The following is a 20396-nucleotide window of genomic DNA, read 5'->3' on the forward strand; positions in this document are numbered from 1 at the left end:
AAGCTGTGGGCGGAGCATGGTGGCCATTTTCAGTTGCTAACAAACGATGATTATTTAAAAGTTTCATGTACTGCTTACAAGCTTATAGATGTGGAACCTGTTGCAAGATGCTTGTCTGGTATGTAACAATAAGTAATAAAGAATAAAAATTGGGTCTAGACTGTCCCTTTAATTGTAATAAACTTGGTATATTTGAATTAATTTAAAAATTGTGATTTTCATAGACTTGGTTGTAATCAAAATTATTCAACCAGCATTGCAAATCAGGTTTATTGTCAAAATTTACAGACTTTCAGCTGTTTGCAATGAACAAATCAAACAAAAACAATTGAAATAGCTCAACAGAACAAATGCTTCAAGTGGTTTCCCCAAATTCAACTAAAAATGCAACTTTTAATGAATTCCGCAGTCTCAAAATTAGTCAACCCCTTCATGGCAAGCACCCTTTTGGTGTTATGACCTGGTGCAAACGAGATGCATAGACAGACACCAGCTTTTTGCAGCTTTCCTGAGGAATCTTAGCCCATTCCTCATGAGCAATGGCCTCCAGTTCAGTAATATTCTTGGGTTTGTGTCATGCAACTGCCTTATTCAAATCCCACCAGAGATTTTCTATGGGGTTCAAGTCAGTTGACTGTGATGGCTACTGTAGAATCTTCCAGGACTTCTGCAACCAAGCCTTGGTGGAATTTGAGGTACTGTATGCTTGGAATCATTGTTCTGTTGGAAGGTCCAATGACTCCCAAGCTTCAGTTTCCTCACAGACAGCATAACGTTTTCTCCTAGGACTTGCTATTACTTGAATGATTCCATCTTGCCTTCCACATCCTGCAGGTTTCCAGTGCTGGAGAATGCAAAGCAGCCCAAGAGTATCACCGAGCCACCACCATGCTTAAAGGGACACTGAACCCAAATTTTTTCTTACGTGATTCAGATAGAGCATGCAGTTTTAAGCAACTTTCTAATTTACTCCTATTATCAATTTTTCTTCATTCTCTTGCAATCTTTATTTGAAAAAGAAGGCATCTAAGTTTGTTTTTTTTGGTTCAGAACTGTGGACAGCACTTTTTTATTGGTGGATTAATTTATCCACCAATCAGCAAGAATAACCCAGGTTGTTCACCGAAAATGGGCCGGCATCTAAACTTACATTCTTGCATTCTTGCATTTCAAATAAAGATACCAAGAGAATGAAGAAAATTTGATAATAGGAGTAAATTAGAAAGTTGCTTAAAATTGCATGCTCTATCTGAATCACATATTAAATATTGGGTGTTCCTTTAACTGTAGGCAGAGTGTTCTTTTCAGCGTATGCTACATTCTTCTTCCTTTAGTCATACCGCTGATCCATAGGGCTGAAACATTCCAGTTTTGTTTCATCGCTCCACAGAACAGAATCCCCACATTTCTGGGGCTTATTTATATGATTTGAGCATACTGGAGCTGGCTTTTCTTCTGCTTTTGGGTCAGTAGTGGTGTACGTCTTGGAGTTCTGGCATGGAAACCTTCTGCGTTTAGTACACGCCTTACTGTGCAAACTGAAACCTCAGTGCCTGTTGCCACCAAGTCTTGCTGCAGGTTCTTTTGCAGCCGTTCAAGGGTTTTCTCAACCTGCCCTCTCAGAAATCTGGTTGCAGCTGTTAATAGCTTCCTTTTTCTGCCCAGGTAGTGTAACCACTGATCTTTTAACTTTAAACTTGTGAACTAGGCTTGCAACGGTGTCTCTAGGAACATTCAGTGCCTTTATCTTTTTGTATCCTGTTCCTTGTTTGTGAAGGGCAATGATCTCTTCTCTTAACTTTTTGGACCATTCTTTTGACTTAGCCATATTTCTAACATGCAGTCAAACGTGACAACAAACCCCTAGCCAGTTCAGGTATTTCATGTGTTCTAGCTCAAGAACACCTGGTGCAATTAATAAAGCCTTGATTAGTTGCATCAGGTGTGCTAGAGACAACACCTGTTTTGCATATTTGTGCTGTTGTGAGGGATTCTATTCAGTGGGTTGAATAATTTTGAGACTGCAGAATTCATTAAAAGCTGCATTTGCAGTTGAATTTGGGGAAACCATTTGAAGTATTTATTGTGTTGAGCTATTTCACTTGCTTTTGTTTGATTTGTTCATTGCAAACAGCTGAAAGTCTGTAAATATTGACAATAAGCCTGATTTGCAATAGGGGTTTAATAATATTGATTACAACTGTAGGACTTTTAAAATTTACTGACAATTTGTTTCTAATTATGATTTTGTATTTTATTCTTCTGTAATATCTGTGTTTGTTTACTAACACAATAGATAAAAGCAGGGCATGGGAGCTGTAACAAAGTAGGCAATAATTAAGAGTTTATGGATGATTAAGTGACCGTGGCACAGAGCAAATGTGATGTTTCCTAGAACATTATATTTTGTGTTTATGGGACTCTCATTTATATTGTTATTGGCTGCTGTCCAATAAAGTTTTTTTCTAATCTAATTACAGCTGTGGTGTTTGTTTTTTCTTAGCAATAGTATAGAGTTTTCTATTAAGTTATACACATTCCTGCTCTGATAAATAAAGTTAATTAATTATCTGGTTTAATCCATTAACTCTTTTCTAGTCTGTAGAAATTCCTGTAATTCCACTCTGAAATGTGTGTGCTTTTCATTTCAGAACACTGTTATATTCCACACAGCCATTGGCTGCACACTCTAGTGACCTATTTATAACTGTCCGTAATTGGCCAAAGCAGAGAAAGAAACCTAAGTTACAACATGGAAGCTCCTATTGTTTTACAGACACTATAACTTCTATTTATTTTGTCAATATTTAAACAGCTAATGAAACTTTAAAAAGTAAATCTACTTGATATTCTTAGACTAATCTTTTATTTGAATGCATCATTCTCTCTAGCATTTATTTAGTGTTTAATGTCCCTTTTAACAGAATTTGCAGAGTTTTCAAACTCAAGGATTTTCAAATCCTTTTCATACAGTTTTGTTTTCATTTCTGAGAACTTCTCACCATACAAACATATCAGATACATTAAGGGTATATGAAAGTATGAGAGCATTTTGTTAAACTTTGTGTTTAAGCCCTGCAAAGCTAGCTGGATACACACATAGGCTTGTGTTCAGCTAGCTCCCAGTAGTGCATTGCTATTCTAGAGCTGATATTACTACGTGTTTAAACAGCTAGGCCCCTGTAGTGCAATGTCTTATGTAAAATAATATTTTTTTATTTGCAGGCTAATCGTAATTTCCTCAATGATTTAAATGGTGTAATGACCATTCAAGCTAAACCTCTACAACAAAGGCATAACGGATCAGTTGAGAAAACACAGTAGGTATCATAATTATTATTATTTTTATCAGTTATTTCTAAAGAGCCAAAAGATTCCGCAGCTCTATAAACATAGTGATAATATATAAGGTAGCATTTATATGGAACAAATGGGTAGAGGGCCCTACAAAAAGTCTCACTGTTGTAAATCAGGTCTCATGAAGGTGACCTACAAAATAGCTGGGCTCATAGGCTTACATGCTAAGAGGGTTCAAGGAGATGACAAAATGAGGAGAGGAACTGAGGTATGTATGCATCCCTGAACAATAACGTTTTTACAGAGCGCTTTAAACTTTGAAAACTAGAGGAGAGTCTTGTGGAGCGAGGCAGAGAGGCCTACAAGCTGAAGCAGTCTTGTAGACACGAATGAGAGAATGTAACGGGAGGAGGAGAGATGGATGTCATGAGCAGAGCGAATTGGGTTGGAGGGAGAGTATCTGGAGACAAGGTCTGATATTTAGAGGAAGCAGTGTTATTGAGGGCCTTGAAGTCAGAGTCAGAATTTTGTGTTTAATTCTGGAGGCTAAAGGAAGTAAGTAAAGGAAATAGCAGAGAGGTGCAGCAGATAAGGAGCGAAGTGTAAGGAAGATCAGCCTGGCAGAGGCATTCATTATGGATTGTAAATGCTATAGACGGCAGCTAGGGATACCAGAGAGGATGGAGTTGCAATAGTAAAGGCGGGAAATGATGAGAGAGTGGATTCAAATCTTAGTTGTGTGCCATGTCCATACCCGGAGTTGATCCTGGGACCTCTGGTCTATGGCCGGTTGCCTTCCCTCCTGAGCCACTAGAGGACTCAGGCTCTGTTTAAAAATTACTTAGTCTACTGTCTGCTTTAGCTGGGTCTTTGACTCTACCTGCCTGCCAGCTGCAGGCAGTTAATCAACACCATATAAAAGCTGCTTCCTGTGTATAGGACTGTATTCCTGGGTGTGCTACTTCCATTACTGTTTCTGCATTTCTCTGTGTATGACCCATGCCTGTTTATTGGACTCAGTCTTTAGATTCTGATTTGGTTCTGTTGTTGCCCGTGAGATTTGGCCTGGATATTGTTTACCCCTTTGGAATTTGTGATTTGTCACTGTATTTACCTTGCATGGTATTGGCCTTTGGCCTGAACTAACCTTGATTTTGTCTTGTACTCTGGATTTGTCACGTCCTGGGTCTAACCCTCCGTGATGGGGCAGTGTGTTTCATCGTCACTTCCTAACCTTTGGGTCCTTTCCTGGAATGACTTTAATACTCTCCTGACAGTTGTGTTTTTTGTGAGAAAGTGTCAAAATTCAGAGATGTTTTTAAGGTGCAAATGGCAGGAATCCGGACTGGATGTGAGGAATGAAAGAAAGATCTGAGTCGAGTGTGAGCCCAATATATCGGGTATGCAGGGTTAGAGTAATTAAGTTGTTATCAACAGTTATAAAAAGTTGGGGAGCTAGAGATTTTGGAAGAAAAGGGAAATAAGGAGCTCAGTTTTGGAGAGCTTTTGCTTAAGGTAGTGAGAGGACATCTAAAATGAAATATTAGAAAGACAGTGACATGAGTTAGTAAGAAGAGGAATAGGTCTGGTGCAGAGCGGTAGAATTTGTTGTTGAAGTGGCTGGCAAAATCTTAAGCTGAGAAAGAAGTGGTAGTAGGAGGTGGGATGGGGTGGGAAGAGAAGAGTATCGAAAGTGGAGAACAGACATTTTGAATTTAAAGATAAAGTATAGAAGCTTAGAAAGGTAAAGGGCAGATTAACAAGATTTTAAGATGAACTTGTAGTGAAGAAAGTCACCTGAGCACTGAGATTTTCTCCAAAGCCACTCAGCAGTGCGGGAACATCTTCTTATGTAGCATGTCAGAGGAGCATGCCAGGGCTAAGGATCAGTGTGTGACTTCTGGGCTATGGTAGGAGGAACCAAATTGTCAAGGACCAATGTAAGAGTGGAGTTGTAATAACAGATAGATTGGTCAGGGCAGGAAATGGAAACGTTATTAGAGAGCAGAGGTTTGACAGATGTTGCTGATCTAGTGATTTAATGCTTTTGTGGAGTTTGGTGTGAAGGCTAGATGGAGGGAGAGTAGTAGGAAGTGCTGTAATGGTCCAAATGAGGAGCTGATGTTCAGAAAGAGAAAAAGAGGAATTTGCAAAGTTTGAGAGAGCGCATTAAAAGTCTAAAATCAGATCAAGGGAGTGTCTGTCTTTGTGAGTGGGAGAGTCGGTTCATTGTGGCCAACCGCAATAGGAAGTGAGCTGGAGTTTTTTTGTAGCATGGACAATGGGATCGTCAACAGGGCAGTTGAAATCCCCAATAATGAGGCCAGGGTGTCTGAGGAGAGCAAATAAGGTAAAGTTAATCCATCTGAAATGGTCCAACCTAGGCTGCCTGACCATTTTTAATTTTCCTATTATTTTTTTGTTGTTGTTGTGATTCCTGTATGTATTGGTATTGCAAAACCAGCAGTTTTTAATTTTTTGCTTTTACTTGGTTTAGCCACGACAGCCATCTTTGTTTCATCGAGCACAACAAATATTGTTTATTCAGTTGTTTACGTGTTGTAGTCATCAGATTTGTGTATATTTTAAAAAATACATTACATTCACAAAGTAAAACATCAAATAAAGTGTTAATAATGTGTTTTCAATATAGTGCAGGGTGAACTGAATTTTGAAATTACTCTTTTTTTTTTTTTTATTTCCTAACTTTTTCGCAATTGTAAGGCCACGTTTGAAGTTTTGCTTCCCCAATTCACAATTGTGTTCTCAGTCTTCTTTGTCCTAAACATGATTGAATCCCTTTGCTGCTTTAACATGTGCTACTTAAAGGGACACTTAACCCAAACATTTTCTTTCATGATTCAGCATAGAGCATGAAATTTTAAGCAATTTCTAATTTACTCCTATTATCATTTTTTTCGTCATTCTGTTGCTATCTTTATTTGAAAAAGAAGGCATTTAAGCTAAGGAGCCAGACAATTTTTGGTTCAGTACCCTGGACAACACTTGTTTATTGGTTGTTCACCAAAAATGGGCCGGCATCTAAACTTAGATTCTTGCTTTTCAAATAAAGATACCAAGAGAATGAAGAACATTTGATAATAGGAGTAAATTAGAAAGTTGCTTAAAATTACATGCTCTATCTAAATCACAAAAGAAAAAAATTGGGTTCAGTGTCCCTTTAAGCTGGAAGACTGCTCCAGTAATCCACCACACTTCCTTATTTTATTTTTCTATAGATTACTTTAAAATTACATGAATATATATAGTATTTAGTTTGGTGGGATTTGCATTATCTCAGAAAGCTAAAATACTGCTGTAAATGCTCAGATCTTATCTTTTTTCTTACAGAACGGAACAGGATGATAAAATCTTAAGTGTTGTGCCGAGTATATTGACTTCTATGAAGAACAGATTTGGTCGTTTGCCAGACAACAGTGCTTTATCTGCCTCTCGGGCATTGTACACTCCTGCTAGGAAAACACCTACACAGAGAAGGCTACCATCTCTTGCTGTAGATTCTTTACGATCCAAAACGCCCAATGTTTATAGTGATGAAGTTCTCAGGGGGACAAAAATGTGAGTATGATGAAAATATATTTTGTGGTTATTTTTGTTTGTTTGGAAGTTTGTTTTTTCCAGGTATTTTGTTTTTTAATTACAACTGATAAATAATTAATCTTTTGTCCAAATAAATGACATTGTTGGACAGGCCGTACGCACGTGCATGTATAAACATACATATGAGCAGTATCAGCCAAAGGGGAATCCCCCTGTCATGTCCTGAATCACTTTTTATAAAGAGACATCCGCATCATTGTGGGATTTTAATTTGAAGTATAACAATATAAATTAACTTTGCCAAAAGGTTATTTTTTTCGTATATTTTAATATGAAATAAGAATCAGATGGTCAAAATGCTAAAACAAGTTCTCTTTTTCTCTTTATATATGTTGTTTATTCTGCACTGCAGAATATTTTTTTAACATATTTTGGACACATAATACATACATTATTTAAAACGTAATTATATTGTTTGTTTAATAGGGGAATCACTCTCTTGCTCGACCTCCTTGCAGCTCTCCGTTCTAATCATAAACAATGAATCTTGTAATGTATTGTTTACATTAGAGAGGCTGCATGGAGCATTAGTGTATATACCTGAAGCGTGCATTAGTGACTACGTAGAGATCAGAGTGGGTTCTCTATGTCACTAGACTAAAGTATAGGAACTGGAAGGGGGAGAACAGATTGGTAAAAAAAATACAATTTTATTTTCATATATTTAAAGCAAAAAAATAACTATACATGCTGTGCATTTTTGTTTTACAAATTCTCCAGTGAGTGTCTAATCTGGATTTACTTTAAGAAGCACCCTGATATATATATATTTATTTATTTATTTATTTATTTGTATATATATATATATATATATATATATATATATATATATATATATATATATATACAGTGGATATAAAAAGTCTACACACCCCTGTTAAAATGGTTTCTGTAATGTAAAAAAATGAGACAAAGATAAATCATTACAGAACTTTTTCCACCTTTAATGTGACCTATAAACTGTACAACTCAATTGAAAAACAAACTGAAATCTTTTAGGTAGAGGGAAGAAAAAATATAAAAATAAAATAATGTGGTTGCATAAGTGTGCACACCCTCTTATAACTGGGGATGTAGCTGTGTTCAGAATTAAGCAATCACATTCAAAATCATGTTAAATAGGAGTCAGCATACATCTGCCATCATTTAAAGTGCCTCTGATTAACCCCAAATAAAGTTCAGCTGCTCTAGTTGGTCTTTCCAGAAATTTTCTTAGTCGCATCCCACAGCAAAAGCCATGGTCCACAGAGAGCTTCCAACGCATCAGAGGGATCTCATTGTTAAAAGGTATCAGTCAGGAGAAGGGTACAAAAGAATTTCCAAGGCATTAAATATACCATACAATACAATAAAATAAATGTAATATTATGTACAAAAAAACGTTTTTCTCATTAATTGTGACAGCTCATGAGATGATTTATTACCATTAAGCCACAACTAGAATAGTGTGAATCCTTAAAAGGGATGGTAGATTGCTCTGGCAACAAATATAACCATGATTACCTAAGAAACAAGATAAAAATAACTACAGGCTATAAACAAGAAAACTAACTTTAAAATGTTTCATCCAAAAGGCTGCCTTAGATGCGGCAAAATCTTTCACAAGAGAACCAAGCGTATACTTTACACAACTGTTTAGGCAAGGCCTCAGGCAAGTTGGGCATGAGGCTACAATGAATCAAGTAGTAGGAAAAAAGGAAGAATAGCAGACCAAAACCAGTAAGGGCATTAGAATTTAGGTGTCTGGAGACCCTTTTTAGGACCTTAATGCAACATAAAGATAGTCTTGTAGAAAGGTGCCGTGGCTTGATGGCAATATTTCATGGCTCTAAGAAGGACTCTCTGTCAATAGAGGGATTAGGACAAAAACACAGAAAATAGTATAACACCACTTGTGAAAGAAACAAATAAGGGCATTTAGAAAATAAAGGTAGTGTATAAGTGATATGCAATACATGGGCTTAGCTGTATTGCCTTAGGAAAAAGTCTAGGGTCCTAAGGAGAATTTGAGGTCCAGGACAATGGACACATTTGTCTAGAGGCTAAAGAATGTTCTTTACATCCAAGTAAATGGTAAAGGAAAACTATAAAGAAAAAAGCAGAGCAGAAAAATTGAGAACTCTCTGCAGAGCGTAGGAAATCCAGGATTTGAGGTATAGAAAGAGACTTGTAGACTAAAGAGTGTGAATGGTTGTTAAATAAATATACATATCAACAAATACCATATGGTTATAAAAATAAAAAATCCAAGCCAATGTGGCTGAATATAAATGTGTTAAGAGAAATTTGGAAAAAATGTAGGGCATTTAAATTATTCAAAGAAAATATATCAGACTCAAAATTAATTTTTCAAGACTCATTATCCTCAGGCATGGTACCCAAGGATTGGCGTAAAGCTGATGTGGTGCCACTCTTCAAAAAGGGAAGTAGGGATGATCCAGGAAGCTATAGACCAGTTAGTCTGACATCAATAGTGGGGAAGATATTTGAAGGGATTATAAGGGATTATATTGATGAGCATATTCGTGTAAACAAGATTATGAGTTCTAATCAGAATGGTTTTATGAGAAATAGATCATGTCAAACTAATCTAATTAGATTCTATGAGGAAGTAAATAAAAATATAGATAATGGGGAATCAGTTGATGTGATATACTTACATTTTGCAAAGGCGTTTGATACAGTGCCACATGAGAGATTAATGCACAAAATTAAGGGACTGGGAATAGCTGAAAATGTTACTTTGTGGATAAATAACTGGATAAAAGATAGGGAGCAACGACTAGTAGTAAATGGATCATACTCAGATTGGACAAAGGTAATCAGTGGAGTACCCAAGGGATCAGTGCTGGGCCCTATTCTTTTTAATATTTTTATAAATGACTTGGAGCTAGGATTAAATAGCAACATCTCTATTTTTGCAGATGATACTAAGTTAAGTAAGGTCATTAGGTCAGAGCAGGATGAACTTTTGTTACAAAGGGACCTGCAAAAATTAGAAGTATGGGCAGGTAAATGGAAAATGAGATTTAATACAGGAAAATGCAAGGTTCTACATTTTGTAAGTAAAAATAAGCATTATTTAAATGGGACAAGACTTAGCCAAACACAGGAGGAAAGGGATTTGGGAGTAGTAATAGATAACAAGCTAAAGATGGATGCACAATGCAGGGCAGCAGCTTCAAAGGCTAATAAGATACTAGCATGTATTAAAAGAGGCATTGACTCAAGGGAGGAAATCATAATTCTGTCACTATATAAAGCCCTGGTAAGACCTCACCTTGAGTATTGCAGAACTAGAAAAAGTTCAGAGAAGGGCCACAAAGCTAATAAGGGGATTGGAGAATTTAACCTATGAGGAAAGGCTAGCCAAACTGGGTCTGTTTTCTTTAGGAAAAAAAGGCGCTTAAGAGGTGACATGATTACTTTATATAAATATATTCAAGGCCCATATACAGAGATGGCAGAAGCGCTGTTTATTCCAAGAAAATTGTTTGTGACCAGAGGTCACAATTTAAGGTTGGAGGAAAGGAGATTTAATCTCCTGCAACGGAAACGTTTTTTCACTGTAAGAGCAATACAATTTTGGAACTCATTACCAAAGGAGGTAGTGAATGCCAATACCCTAGATACATTTAAAAATTATTTGGATACATTTCTGTCTATAAACAAAATTCATGGATATGATTGCTAGTATTAAATGGGTCACCTTTTAGTGGGATTATTTAAGCTTAACTGGAGCTTTTTGTATATATTTTAGATTTGTAAAGGTTGAACTCGATGGACTTTGGTCTTTTTTCAACCTCATCTACTATGTTACTATGTTACTGATATGCTTAGAAGGTCCACACATGGAAGTAGTTCCTAGCAGTGAGCTGTTTTTGTGCACCACTGAAGTGGCAAGAGGGGCCAGATCTGTGAACCAAGTTTTACGGGTCCAGGATGGCACAATAAGAATAACGCTCTGATGATCATGCTTGATCTGTATTGTTAGGAGCTTACCAAGAGCTCACGAGGCGGCCCCTCAAGTCTCGGCAAACGCAGAGAATGACTTCTGTTTATCTCGGCCCCCCACGTGGATGGATGCTGAGACACCAGCCTTCCTGATCCTGTCTTCAGCTGTGGCTGCAGCTCTCTAGGCGTGCACAGTTGCATGCTGCCTAGATTTAAAGGGGCCACATCCTAATTATAGGAACTCCCACCTTGAGGACTTAGATGTGGTAGTTCCTATAAAACCTCAATCAGCCCATTCCTCTAGGCTGAGTTATTACCTTACCTACCTTGTTCCTGGCTCCAGAGATCAAGTATACTTACCTGATACCTGTGTATGTTTACCTTGCTCCAGAGACCAAGCATACTTACCTAGAACCTGTGTATTCTCATCTTGCTCCAGACACTATGCATACTTTTGTTTAGTTTAGAATGAATAGAGCGCTGGAACTAAGATGAAATCTTGGGAGATAAAATTTCAGAAAACCCAAAATTTATCTTCAAAAAAGCGAATAATCTAAAATCAATTCTGGCCCCGAGTGATCTTAAACAACCAAGGATAGGCCAAAAAATACAGAAAGATCTAATGGGTAAAAGTGTAAGAGGTTTCTTCCCATGTTACTCTTGTAAGGCCTGCAATCACAGTAAAAAAAATTACTAATTTAAAGATAAATAATTCAGAAATTTTTTTTCAGATTAAAGAGATTATTAGATGCACAGCAAAAAATGTAATATATATCCTAAAGTGTTTGTGCAATTTATTTTACTTTGGGGAAACCAAAAGAATGTTAAAAGATCGAATTAGGGAGCATCTGAACAATATAAAAAATGGAATGGATAACACATATCTGTACAAATATTTTAAGAATGTACACAAAGGGAACAACAAAGACCTGACATATTGGGGTATAAAAAAAGTACAAAGACACTGGAGAGGAGGGAATATGGAGAAAAAGTTGTTGATAAAAGAAGCTGAGTTAATATATCTATATAATACCCTGTCCCCATTAGGTTTAAATTCTGAACTGGATCTATCTCCATTCCTTTTTGAGTTATAAAATTCCAAATAGAATACATATCCCATATACAGCATGAAACAAACCCTCTCTATAGACACATGATTTCAGATAGTGTTACATACATATCCTAGTATGCTTTGTAAAAAATAGGTGTATATAATTCCAAGTTATCTTATAGATTGGGGTATAAATATCTGGGGGTTATATACTAACAAAAAGGATATATTAACTATAGAAACCTAAAGAATCACCAGTGAAACTAAGAATAATATCATGAATCATAATAACAATAGAAGGTAATTTAATTTCATTCAGTCAGTAATCACACACAAGTCTGACCAAGTTTTTGCATATATAAACAATGAGAACCAATAAGTATCCTGTAAGGCTTTTTAAGAGAACATGTGTAATTACAGCTACATAATAAAACTATGTTGCCTATAATAGGAAACATTATAGAACAATACAAGGATACATAAGTAACGACTATACAGAGATACTCATCAATACCACCTTAAAGAAACAAATCTTAAATAAAAAAGAGGATCCCAGATTAAGAGAGGAAAAAAATTGGAAATATTGAATTTCTGTCTATCTATAATCAATAGGGATCCAAAATTACCTGTTAAGTACATAAAGAGTCATAAAACAATGAAGTTAAATTATTCATTCATAAGGAAACATCAGGAACAACAATGAAGTAACTATGGAAAGGCTGAATGATCCACCCTTACACACGATTAAGAAACAACCAATAAGGATCAAGCAGGACATTTAAAAAGAGAGAAGCTACTGGTCACAAGCATCTTGATAAAGCTCTGGTAAGAGCGAAACGCGTCGAGCTGTGTGACCTTTCTTTATCTATGAACTTATATTCAAATCATACTTGATATATTGATTATTAAAAATAACCCGGGTTATCATTTTATATCACCATCCCACAAAATAATTGGGGAACTGTAAAGGACCTTCATTATCAACTGCGTGCATAGCACTAAGTGCAGTTCTAATTTCTCAACTAAGGAATACAAAGTGATATTACACATAACAGCGATCTCACTGGCATTGAAAGACGACCTCCCACGAAGGAGTGTGACGTCAGACGCCGGGAGCAGACAACGAAGCGAGAGAACAGCATGGAGAAGCAGTAAGCGGCCAGAATAGTGCGGTCTCCCATAACAGTAAGAACTGTGAGTAAAACAAAATTGATACGAACATTGGAAAGGTGAACGTAAAGTAATCCTAACCTTTTTGAAGGATACAATAAGCCGCTGGATTTACCGCGTGCATAGCACTAAGAGCGGTATATGAAAGCTTAACTGTTTCGGATCACACATTGAAAAAGCCCCAAGCAAGAGTGTTTTGTAACAGCTAAAATTTTGGCCTTGCTTTTGGGCATGCATAGTTACTTCTTGGCTTCTTTTTGCCGCATGCATAATACTAAGAGCGGTATCCAGTAAAGTATAAGAAGCAAAGGATACAAAAACTTACTTTGAACTCACCAATCCTCATTACATAATACGAGTAGATATTTGGGATCTTTTCTTGAGCTTTTAAAAACGGACCTTTTTTAATTTGTTTCTGTGTTTAGTAATTTTTTATGTAGCAGAATTGACACATATTGAGTTTTTTTATATGGTCATTTGAATACTCATATTACATCTGGGAGACGTCCCAGAGAAATTTCTGACATCTAGTGGTAATTACCAAATATAAGAAACTTTTTAATAATAATTTTTAAATAAATTTCCTGTTAATTTAATTTCATAAGTTAAAGTCATTTATTATTTATTATTGTTGTTCACAGTTTTTTTGACATATTTCATTTAAGAAATCAGCCACTTAACATTTACACAATACTTTTTAACATAGGAAATTAACACTATTAATCACAAATAATTGCTTTCACCAAAATTCTAAATATAGAAAATTTACACAATTAGTGCACTCTTATGGACTAGGAACACAACCCCTCCAAATCACCTACTTTCTTTATAAGGTTAAATGCTGCTATAAACAGTATAATAAAACCAGACACGTGCTGTGAATTTTTTTCACTAATACATTGATAATAGAAAAGAGTATTTTAAAAGGCATCACTTTTATATGGTTTAAACACTTTCTTCACACTTGTTTGTATTCACAAAATAAGTTTTATTAATTTTCTCTTTACACTTTCAAACATGGTTATATGGACCCAGTAATATCTGTAATATAAAGTAAAAAATTGAAAAAATTTTGTATTCCTTAAAAATCCAATTACATCCCTTAAGTGTACCACGCCCCTATTCCTACACAAATTCTTCTGAACTATGCATACTTACCTGATACCTGTGTATGCACACCTTGCTCCAGTGACCAAGCATACTTAACTTGTATCTGCATATGCTCACCTTGTTCCAGAGACCAAGCATACTTACCTGATATCTGTGTATCCTCACCTTGCTCCAGAGACCAAGCATACTTATCTTGCACCTTGTATGTTCATCCTGCGCCAGACACTATATATACTTACCTGATACTGGTGTATGCTCACCTTGCTCCCGAGACTAAGCATGCTTACCTTACACCTGTGTATGTTCACCTGGTTCCTGAAAGTCAAGCAAACTCCTTGATACCTGTGTATGCTCACCTTGTTCCTGACGTTGTACATATCTGGTATCCTGTGATAGTCTCACCAACAGTACCCGTTGGGAATCCTGTGCCTGCTAAGAAACCTGTGTCTACCTTACCAGTGACAGCCTTCATCAAACCAGCTGTACCTGCTGCACCTATCTTGTATCAGTTTTACCAACAGTACCTGCTGGGTATTCTGTGCCTGCTGAGAAACCGGTGTCTGCTTTCCTCTCACTAGTTGTGCTTGCAGTACCTACCAGGTATCCAGTGTCTACCTCACCCTTTACTGTTTAGTGAAGCACCAGTGTCTATTGGACTTAGTTACTGTAAACTACTTAAAGTATTCTGAACCTTGTATTGGACTTTAGTGTTTTGCATAAGGCCTATGTTCAAACTTGCTGTTTCTGTGATCTTCAAACTGAACTACCAACTGTTCTTTTGCTTATCAATCAGTAAAGTTTTCAAAAGACATTAATTGTTCTTTGTATCTGTTTCTACATTATGAGTTCCACACACCCTAACCTCCTCACGTGTTTATGCACTTGGTGACATTACAATGGGTGGGAAGAAAATAGGCATTTTTGAACGCCACTTGGGAATGCTTGATCACAAAACTTTGAAATACCTTCTATACTCCATCAGGTCCCCAGAAGGAACGCTTCAGTGCTCAGTGAGTTCTGAAAATCTAAAAGATAAAGAAACCATCATCTTAGAGTCTTCCCTCATAGTATCTTGAATGGTGAGTCCACTTAAACGACCATTAAATAAATTGAAATGGCATTATCAACAGACATAATAACATCTACTCTGATTTTCAAATGAACAATAGATTTTTTTCGGACGAAGTTCAAAATTTTAAAACTTTGCTGGCCCCTTTTATCATGTGACAGCTATCAGCCAACCATAGACTGATATATCTATACTCTGTGAATTATTGCACATGCTCTGTAGGAGCTACATTTTGAAAATGGAAGTAAACTGGAAATATTTTTTAAAATAGCATGATTTTGACTTAAGTTTCCCTTTAATAATTTATAAACACTTTTGAGCTTTGGAAGGACTGTGAGAACCTCATACTACTAAGACATAGAGAGATAGACTACATAATACTGATGGGAAGCCTCGCCTCCTTGGGTTACTTTGAGTTCTGAAATTTCCTCAGGTTGCTCACCATCCTTAGAAACTGGATTGTCTTGTTTTAAAGCACAGAGAGGTATTTCAGATAGTGTTTTATTAAATATGTGTGAAAACATTTAAATGGAATCTGGGGGTAGCATGACATGCAGGAAAAGTGTTTATATTTTATGTGTATTACTCAAAAACTTACACATATTAAAAATGTTATTTTTTCCCAGTCATAGCATTGCTGCACAGAGCCAATATAAAAATCAAGAATTCCCCTCCATGGCTTGATGGTAGAAACTAAAGTCAGTATTAATCTTTTTTAATTCAGCGAGGTCTGTCGGACATGAGCCGCAATATCGGATCATGTCTGACAGGCCTTTCATAAATAGGCCCCATAGTGACAACCGTAAACTTTTTGCTCAAAGAAAAAGGTAAAAAATGAAAAAACACCCTGTAAGAATAACTCTACAGCTCCCGTGTTGTTAATTTGTGACTTAGAGTCCCACTTTGCGGATCTGCCAAATTCCCTCAGCGTTACACTGTACTCATGCAAAGTTATGTGGAATGAAACAGGCACAGTATAATTAGGTTAGTAGAAGCATAAACTAGTATTGTTCTGTCAATTGAATATCAATGGCCGTTACTGCTTCTGACTCGTTTGCAGTGTAAGGCTATTGAGTTAAGCCGAACTCCATTTCAGGCTGATGGTAGTTTGAAGATAAATGAAAATAAAGAAGGCACCACCTAGTGCAATATGTTTCAACAGCGTGAATGCAGTGTGTATGTGATACAATTATACTCACAAACAGAGCAGCACCAAGTGTGCTTATTGGTGCCTGCTGGGATCTCTGTGTCCCAGCTCACTGATCACAGGTGCTTCCAGTTGATCTACTGGTCCTGTATCAGGATAAGCGATGTGAGAGTAAAACAGTGTTTGTTGTGCTTTGTATGATTGTAGTTTGAGCTGCTTTCTGCCGAATCTGTTGTGTCACAGCATACTGAGCCAAGATCAAGTACAAGCTGTGTACTATTCCTGTAAGGCTGTAAGTTCCAGCTGCCAGGAGACTTAGCGATTCTGGGGAAGGGAAAAATTCACTGCTGGAAGAAAAGTGAGAGTCCTGCTATAGACCTTTGATCTACCCCCCAAAAGATGATATCCTTGCCCCACTGTTTAGCAGCCGTATTCCTGAGCAAAGTTCCCTCAAGTGAACAGTGAATCTGTGAGTCTCAGTGACATGTCGGACAGGCGATAACTCTCCTTAACACAGAGTCCCTCTCAGATCCATTTTCAGGGCTCCTGTTTTGAGCAACGACTCAGCAGTGGAGGAATTCAAACCTGTAGCCTTCACCAGGATCTTCAATGTCTTATGTGCTACAGGGATTGAGGCTATCTCGCCATCCTGAGTCGCAGAGGAAGAAGGGGGGGGTGTATCCACTGGCTTGGGGATTAAGCAATTGCCAAGCCTTGAAAGCAAACAGATTTCTGTTAACTCTCAGTTTGTTGGGCCATGGAACTTTCTGTACTGACCACTCTCTCTAGCATTGCAGCATCTGTTAGAATTGTGCTGTTTGCTACTGATCTGCTCATGGTCACTGGGAGTGAATTCAGCACAAACTTGAGTGACAACTCGAGAATTAAAAGGACACTAAACCCAACTTTTTTTTTCTTTCATGATTCAGATAGAGCATGCAATTTTAAGCAACCTTCTAATTTACTCCTATTATCATGTTTTCTTTGTTCTCTTGCTATCTTTATTTAAAAAGCAGGAATGTAAAGCTTAAGAGCTGGCCCATTTTTTGTTGAGAACCTGGGTTATGCTTGATTATTGGTTTGCTAAATGTAGCTACCAATAAGCAAGCACTATCCATGGTGCTGAACCTAAAATGGGCTGGTTCCTAAGCTTTAAATTCCTGCTTTTTAAATAAAGATAGCAAGAGAACGAAAAAATGTTGATAGTAAAAGTAAGATGGAAAGTTGCTTAAATTTGCATATTCTGTCTGAATCATTAAAGAAAACATTTGGGTTTCGTATCCCTTTAATGCTTTGATTTTTTTATTTATTTATTTCTGCTTTTGTTTAGTGTCCCTTTTAAATAATTTGTCTTGAATAGGCAACATAGACCTTGTTGATGATTAAGCCTCAACTCATTCAGATCATCTGTGAATTTTGGAAAAAATAAAATATAATAACAGAGTTGCCAAAGATTCACTTGATAATGACACACTATTAACAAAATAAACTTCCTTATGGGAATTTCAGAATATCATTTCAAAGTGAAAAAAAGCAGAAGGAAATATATATACATAAATTAGACAGAAGTAAACAGATTTCATAACTTTACAAATTAAGCGCTGCGGAATCTGTTGGCGCTCTACAAATAACCGATAATAATAAAATATCACCTGATGTTTTTGAAAAACATAAGTGATGCATTTTTGTGTAACGTTTTCTGAGGAGTGAATCTGTTGAAATATTTAGTAGTAGTTTATTAATTGTCCTAAAAGATTACATATGGAGCATAAGCTTATATTATATTCATTAACCTAAACATAAGATTAGAGCTGGAACGCTGGCATAACATATGGAATCAGCTGACTAAACCCACTGAACTGAAACTAATTACACAAAAACAGTCAGATGTGGTCAGCTGAGAATGAGCAATGTTGAAATAGTTGTGAGTCCTTTGACTTTTACAAGGGACCTTTTTCTTAAATATCTGCAAGGATAGCCCTGAAATACCAGATAGTTTTCCTCTTAATGACAAACATAGCCAGGCACAGATGTATGATTTGGCTTGTATGGGCCTTTTAATCAGGTACGGTTGTATTTTCACAATCCAAATAAGCATCTAAAATCTCTTGTAACTTAGGGTGACAAAGTCTAAGGGTAAATTTTAATAACAAACACTAGGCTAGATTATAAGTGTCGCTGTAATGTTAGCATGCACGATATAAGAATATTGGGGAGCAATATATAATGTAGTATCTATAATAATTATTAATAACTATGCGGTAAGCCTGCCCAGAGGGCAGTATATTTAAAATTACTGAAAAAAAATAAACGAAATTATCAAAAATAAAAAAATATTAAACCTAATCTAATACCCCTATAAAAATAACCCCCCAAAATAAAAACACCCCCTATTCCAAACTAAACTATCAATAGTCCTTAAAAGGGCCTTTTACCTAATTTTTTTTAACAATTACCCCCTAACAGTAAACCCCCCCACCCAACCAACCCCCCAAAATAAAAAAAACCTAAGTCTAAAAAAACCTAAGCTACCCATTGCCCCTATAGGGGCATTTGTATGGGCATCGCCCTTAAAAGGATAATCAGCTCTTTTACAAACAGCTCTTTTACACCCATAAAAAATAAAAAAATCTCAAACCTAAAAAAAAAAAAAACTCAAAAAATAAACTAACCCCTAAGCTTAATCCCGAAATAGGTACTCACAGTTCCTGAAGTCCGGCGGCGAAGGTCTTCATCCAGTGCGGGGGCATCTTCTATCTTCATCCGGAGCGAAGGTGGCGTGGAACGGAGGTAACAGTGGAGCAGGACCAGCAGTCACAGGACCGACCTAGAGGATCCTCTTCATGCGGTCGCCGCCCATACTGAATATTACAAGTAAGGTACCCTATTTAAATTCCTTGCATTCCTATATTCCTTTCAGTAGCTCTCATCCTATTGGCTGATTTCACAATTTGAGCCAATAGGAATGCAAAGTACCCCAATATAAATGGGGTAACTTGCATTCAATCTTCAGTGTGCGGCGGCGACCGCATGAAGAGGAACCTCCAAACCCGCCCTGCTCCGCAATCACCTCCACTCTGCGATCACCTCCGCTCCATGCCGCCTTCGCTCCGGATGAAGATAAAAGATGTCCCTGCGTTAGATGAAGACCTTCACTGCCTGGAAGAAGACCTTCGCCGCCGGACTTCAGGAACTGTTAGTACCTATTTCAGGAATAGACTTAGTTTTTTTTATTTTGGGGGGAGTGTTTTTTTTATTTTTTAGAATAGGGCATTTGTTTTGTTTATTGGCGCAAAAGAGCTGTTTGTAAAATAGCTGATTGCCCTTTTACAGGCAATGCCTATACAACTGCCCTTTAGGGTCAATGGGTAGATTATGTTTTTTTTTTACTTAGGTTTTTTTATTTTGGGGGGTTGGTTGGGTGGGGGGTTTTACTGTTAGGGGTTAATTAGTCAATTTCTTTAGGTAAAAAAGCTGTTTAACTTAGGGCAATGCCCTACAAAAGGCTCTTTTAAGGACTATTGGTAGTTAAGTTTAGATAAAGGGGCCGATTTATCATCGGGCTGTTCGACATGATCCGCTCAGCATATGCTGTCGGCATTTATCATTGCACAAGCAGTTCTTGTGAACTGCTTGTGCAATGCAGCCCCCTGCAGATCCGCTAGCATGGGGTATCAATCAGCCCGATCCTATAGGATCAGGCGGATTGATGTCCGCAGCCTCAGGGCAGGCTCTGCTTCATAACTGCTGTTTCCGGTGAGCCTAAAGGCTTGCGAGCGGAAACAGGGGCATCAAGCTCCATTCGGAGCTTGATAATTTAGACCCCTAGGTGTTGTTTTTATTTTGGGGGGATTTTTATTTTCATTGGGGTATTAGATTAGGTGTAATTTTTTAATTTTTGATCATTTTGTTTATTTTTTTTCTGTAATTTTAGACTTTATTATTTTTTGTAATTTTAGATTTATTTAACCCCTTAG

General features: G+C 36.9%; 1 protein-coding gene across 1 annotated transcript in view; it reads left to right on the forward strand.

Moving 5' to 3' along the window:
* FAM149A (family with sequence similarity 149 member A) overlaps positions 1 to 20396 on the forward strand; it is a 383311-nt gene that overhangs the window by 259323 nt on the left and 103592 nt on the right. Inside the window, exons 9-10 of the mRNA XM_053703894.1 lie at positions 3226 to 3320; positions 6649 to 6876. Coding sequence (XP_053559869.1) covers positions 3226 to 3320; positions 6649 to 6876 — 323 coding nt within the window. The remainder of the gene's footprint in view (positions 1 to 3225; positions 3321 to 6648; positions 6877 to 20396) is intronic.

Source organism: Bombina bombina, chromosome 2 (assembly GCF_027579735.1).
Source record: "Bombina bombina isolate aBomBom1 chromosome 2, aBomBom1.pri, whole genome shotgun sequence".
Classification (NCBI taxonomy): domain Eukaryota; kingdom Metazoa; phylum Chordata; class Amphibia; order Anura; family Bombinatoridae; genus Bombina; species Bombina bombina.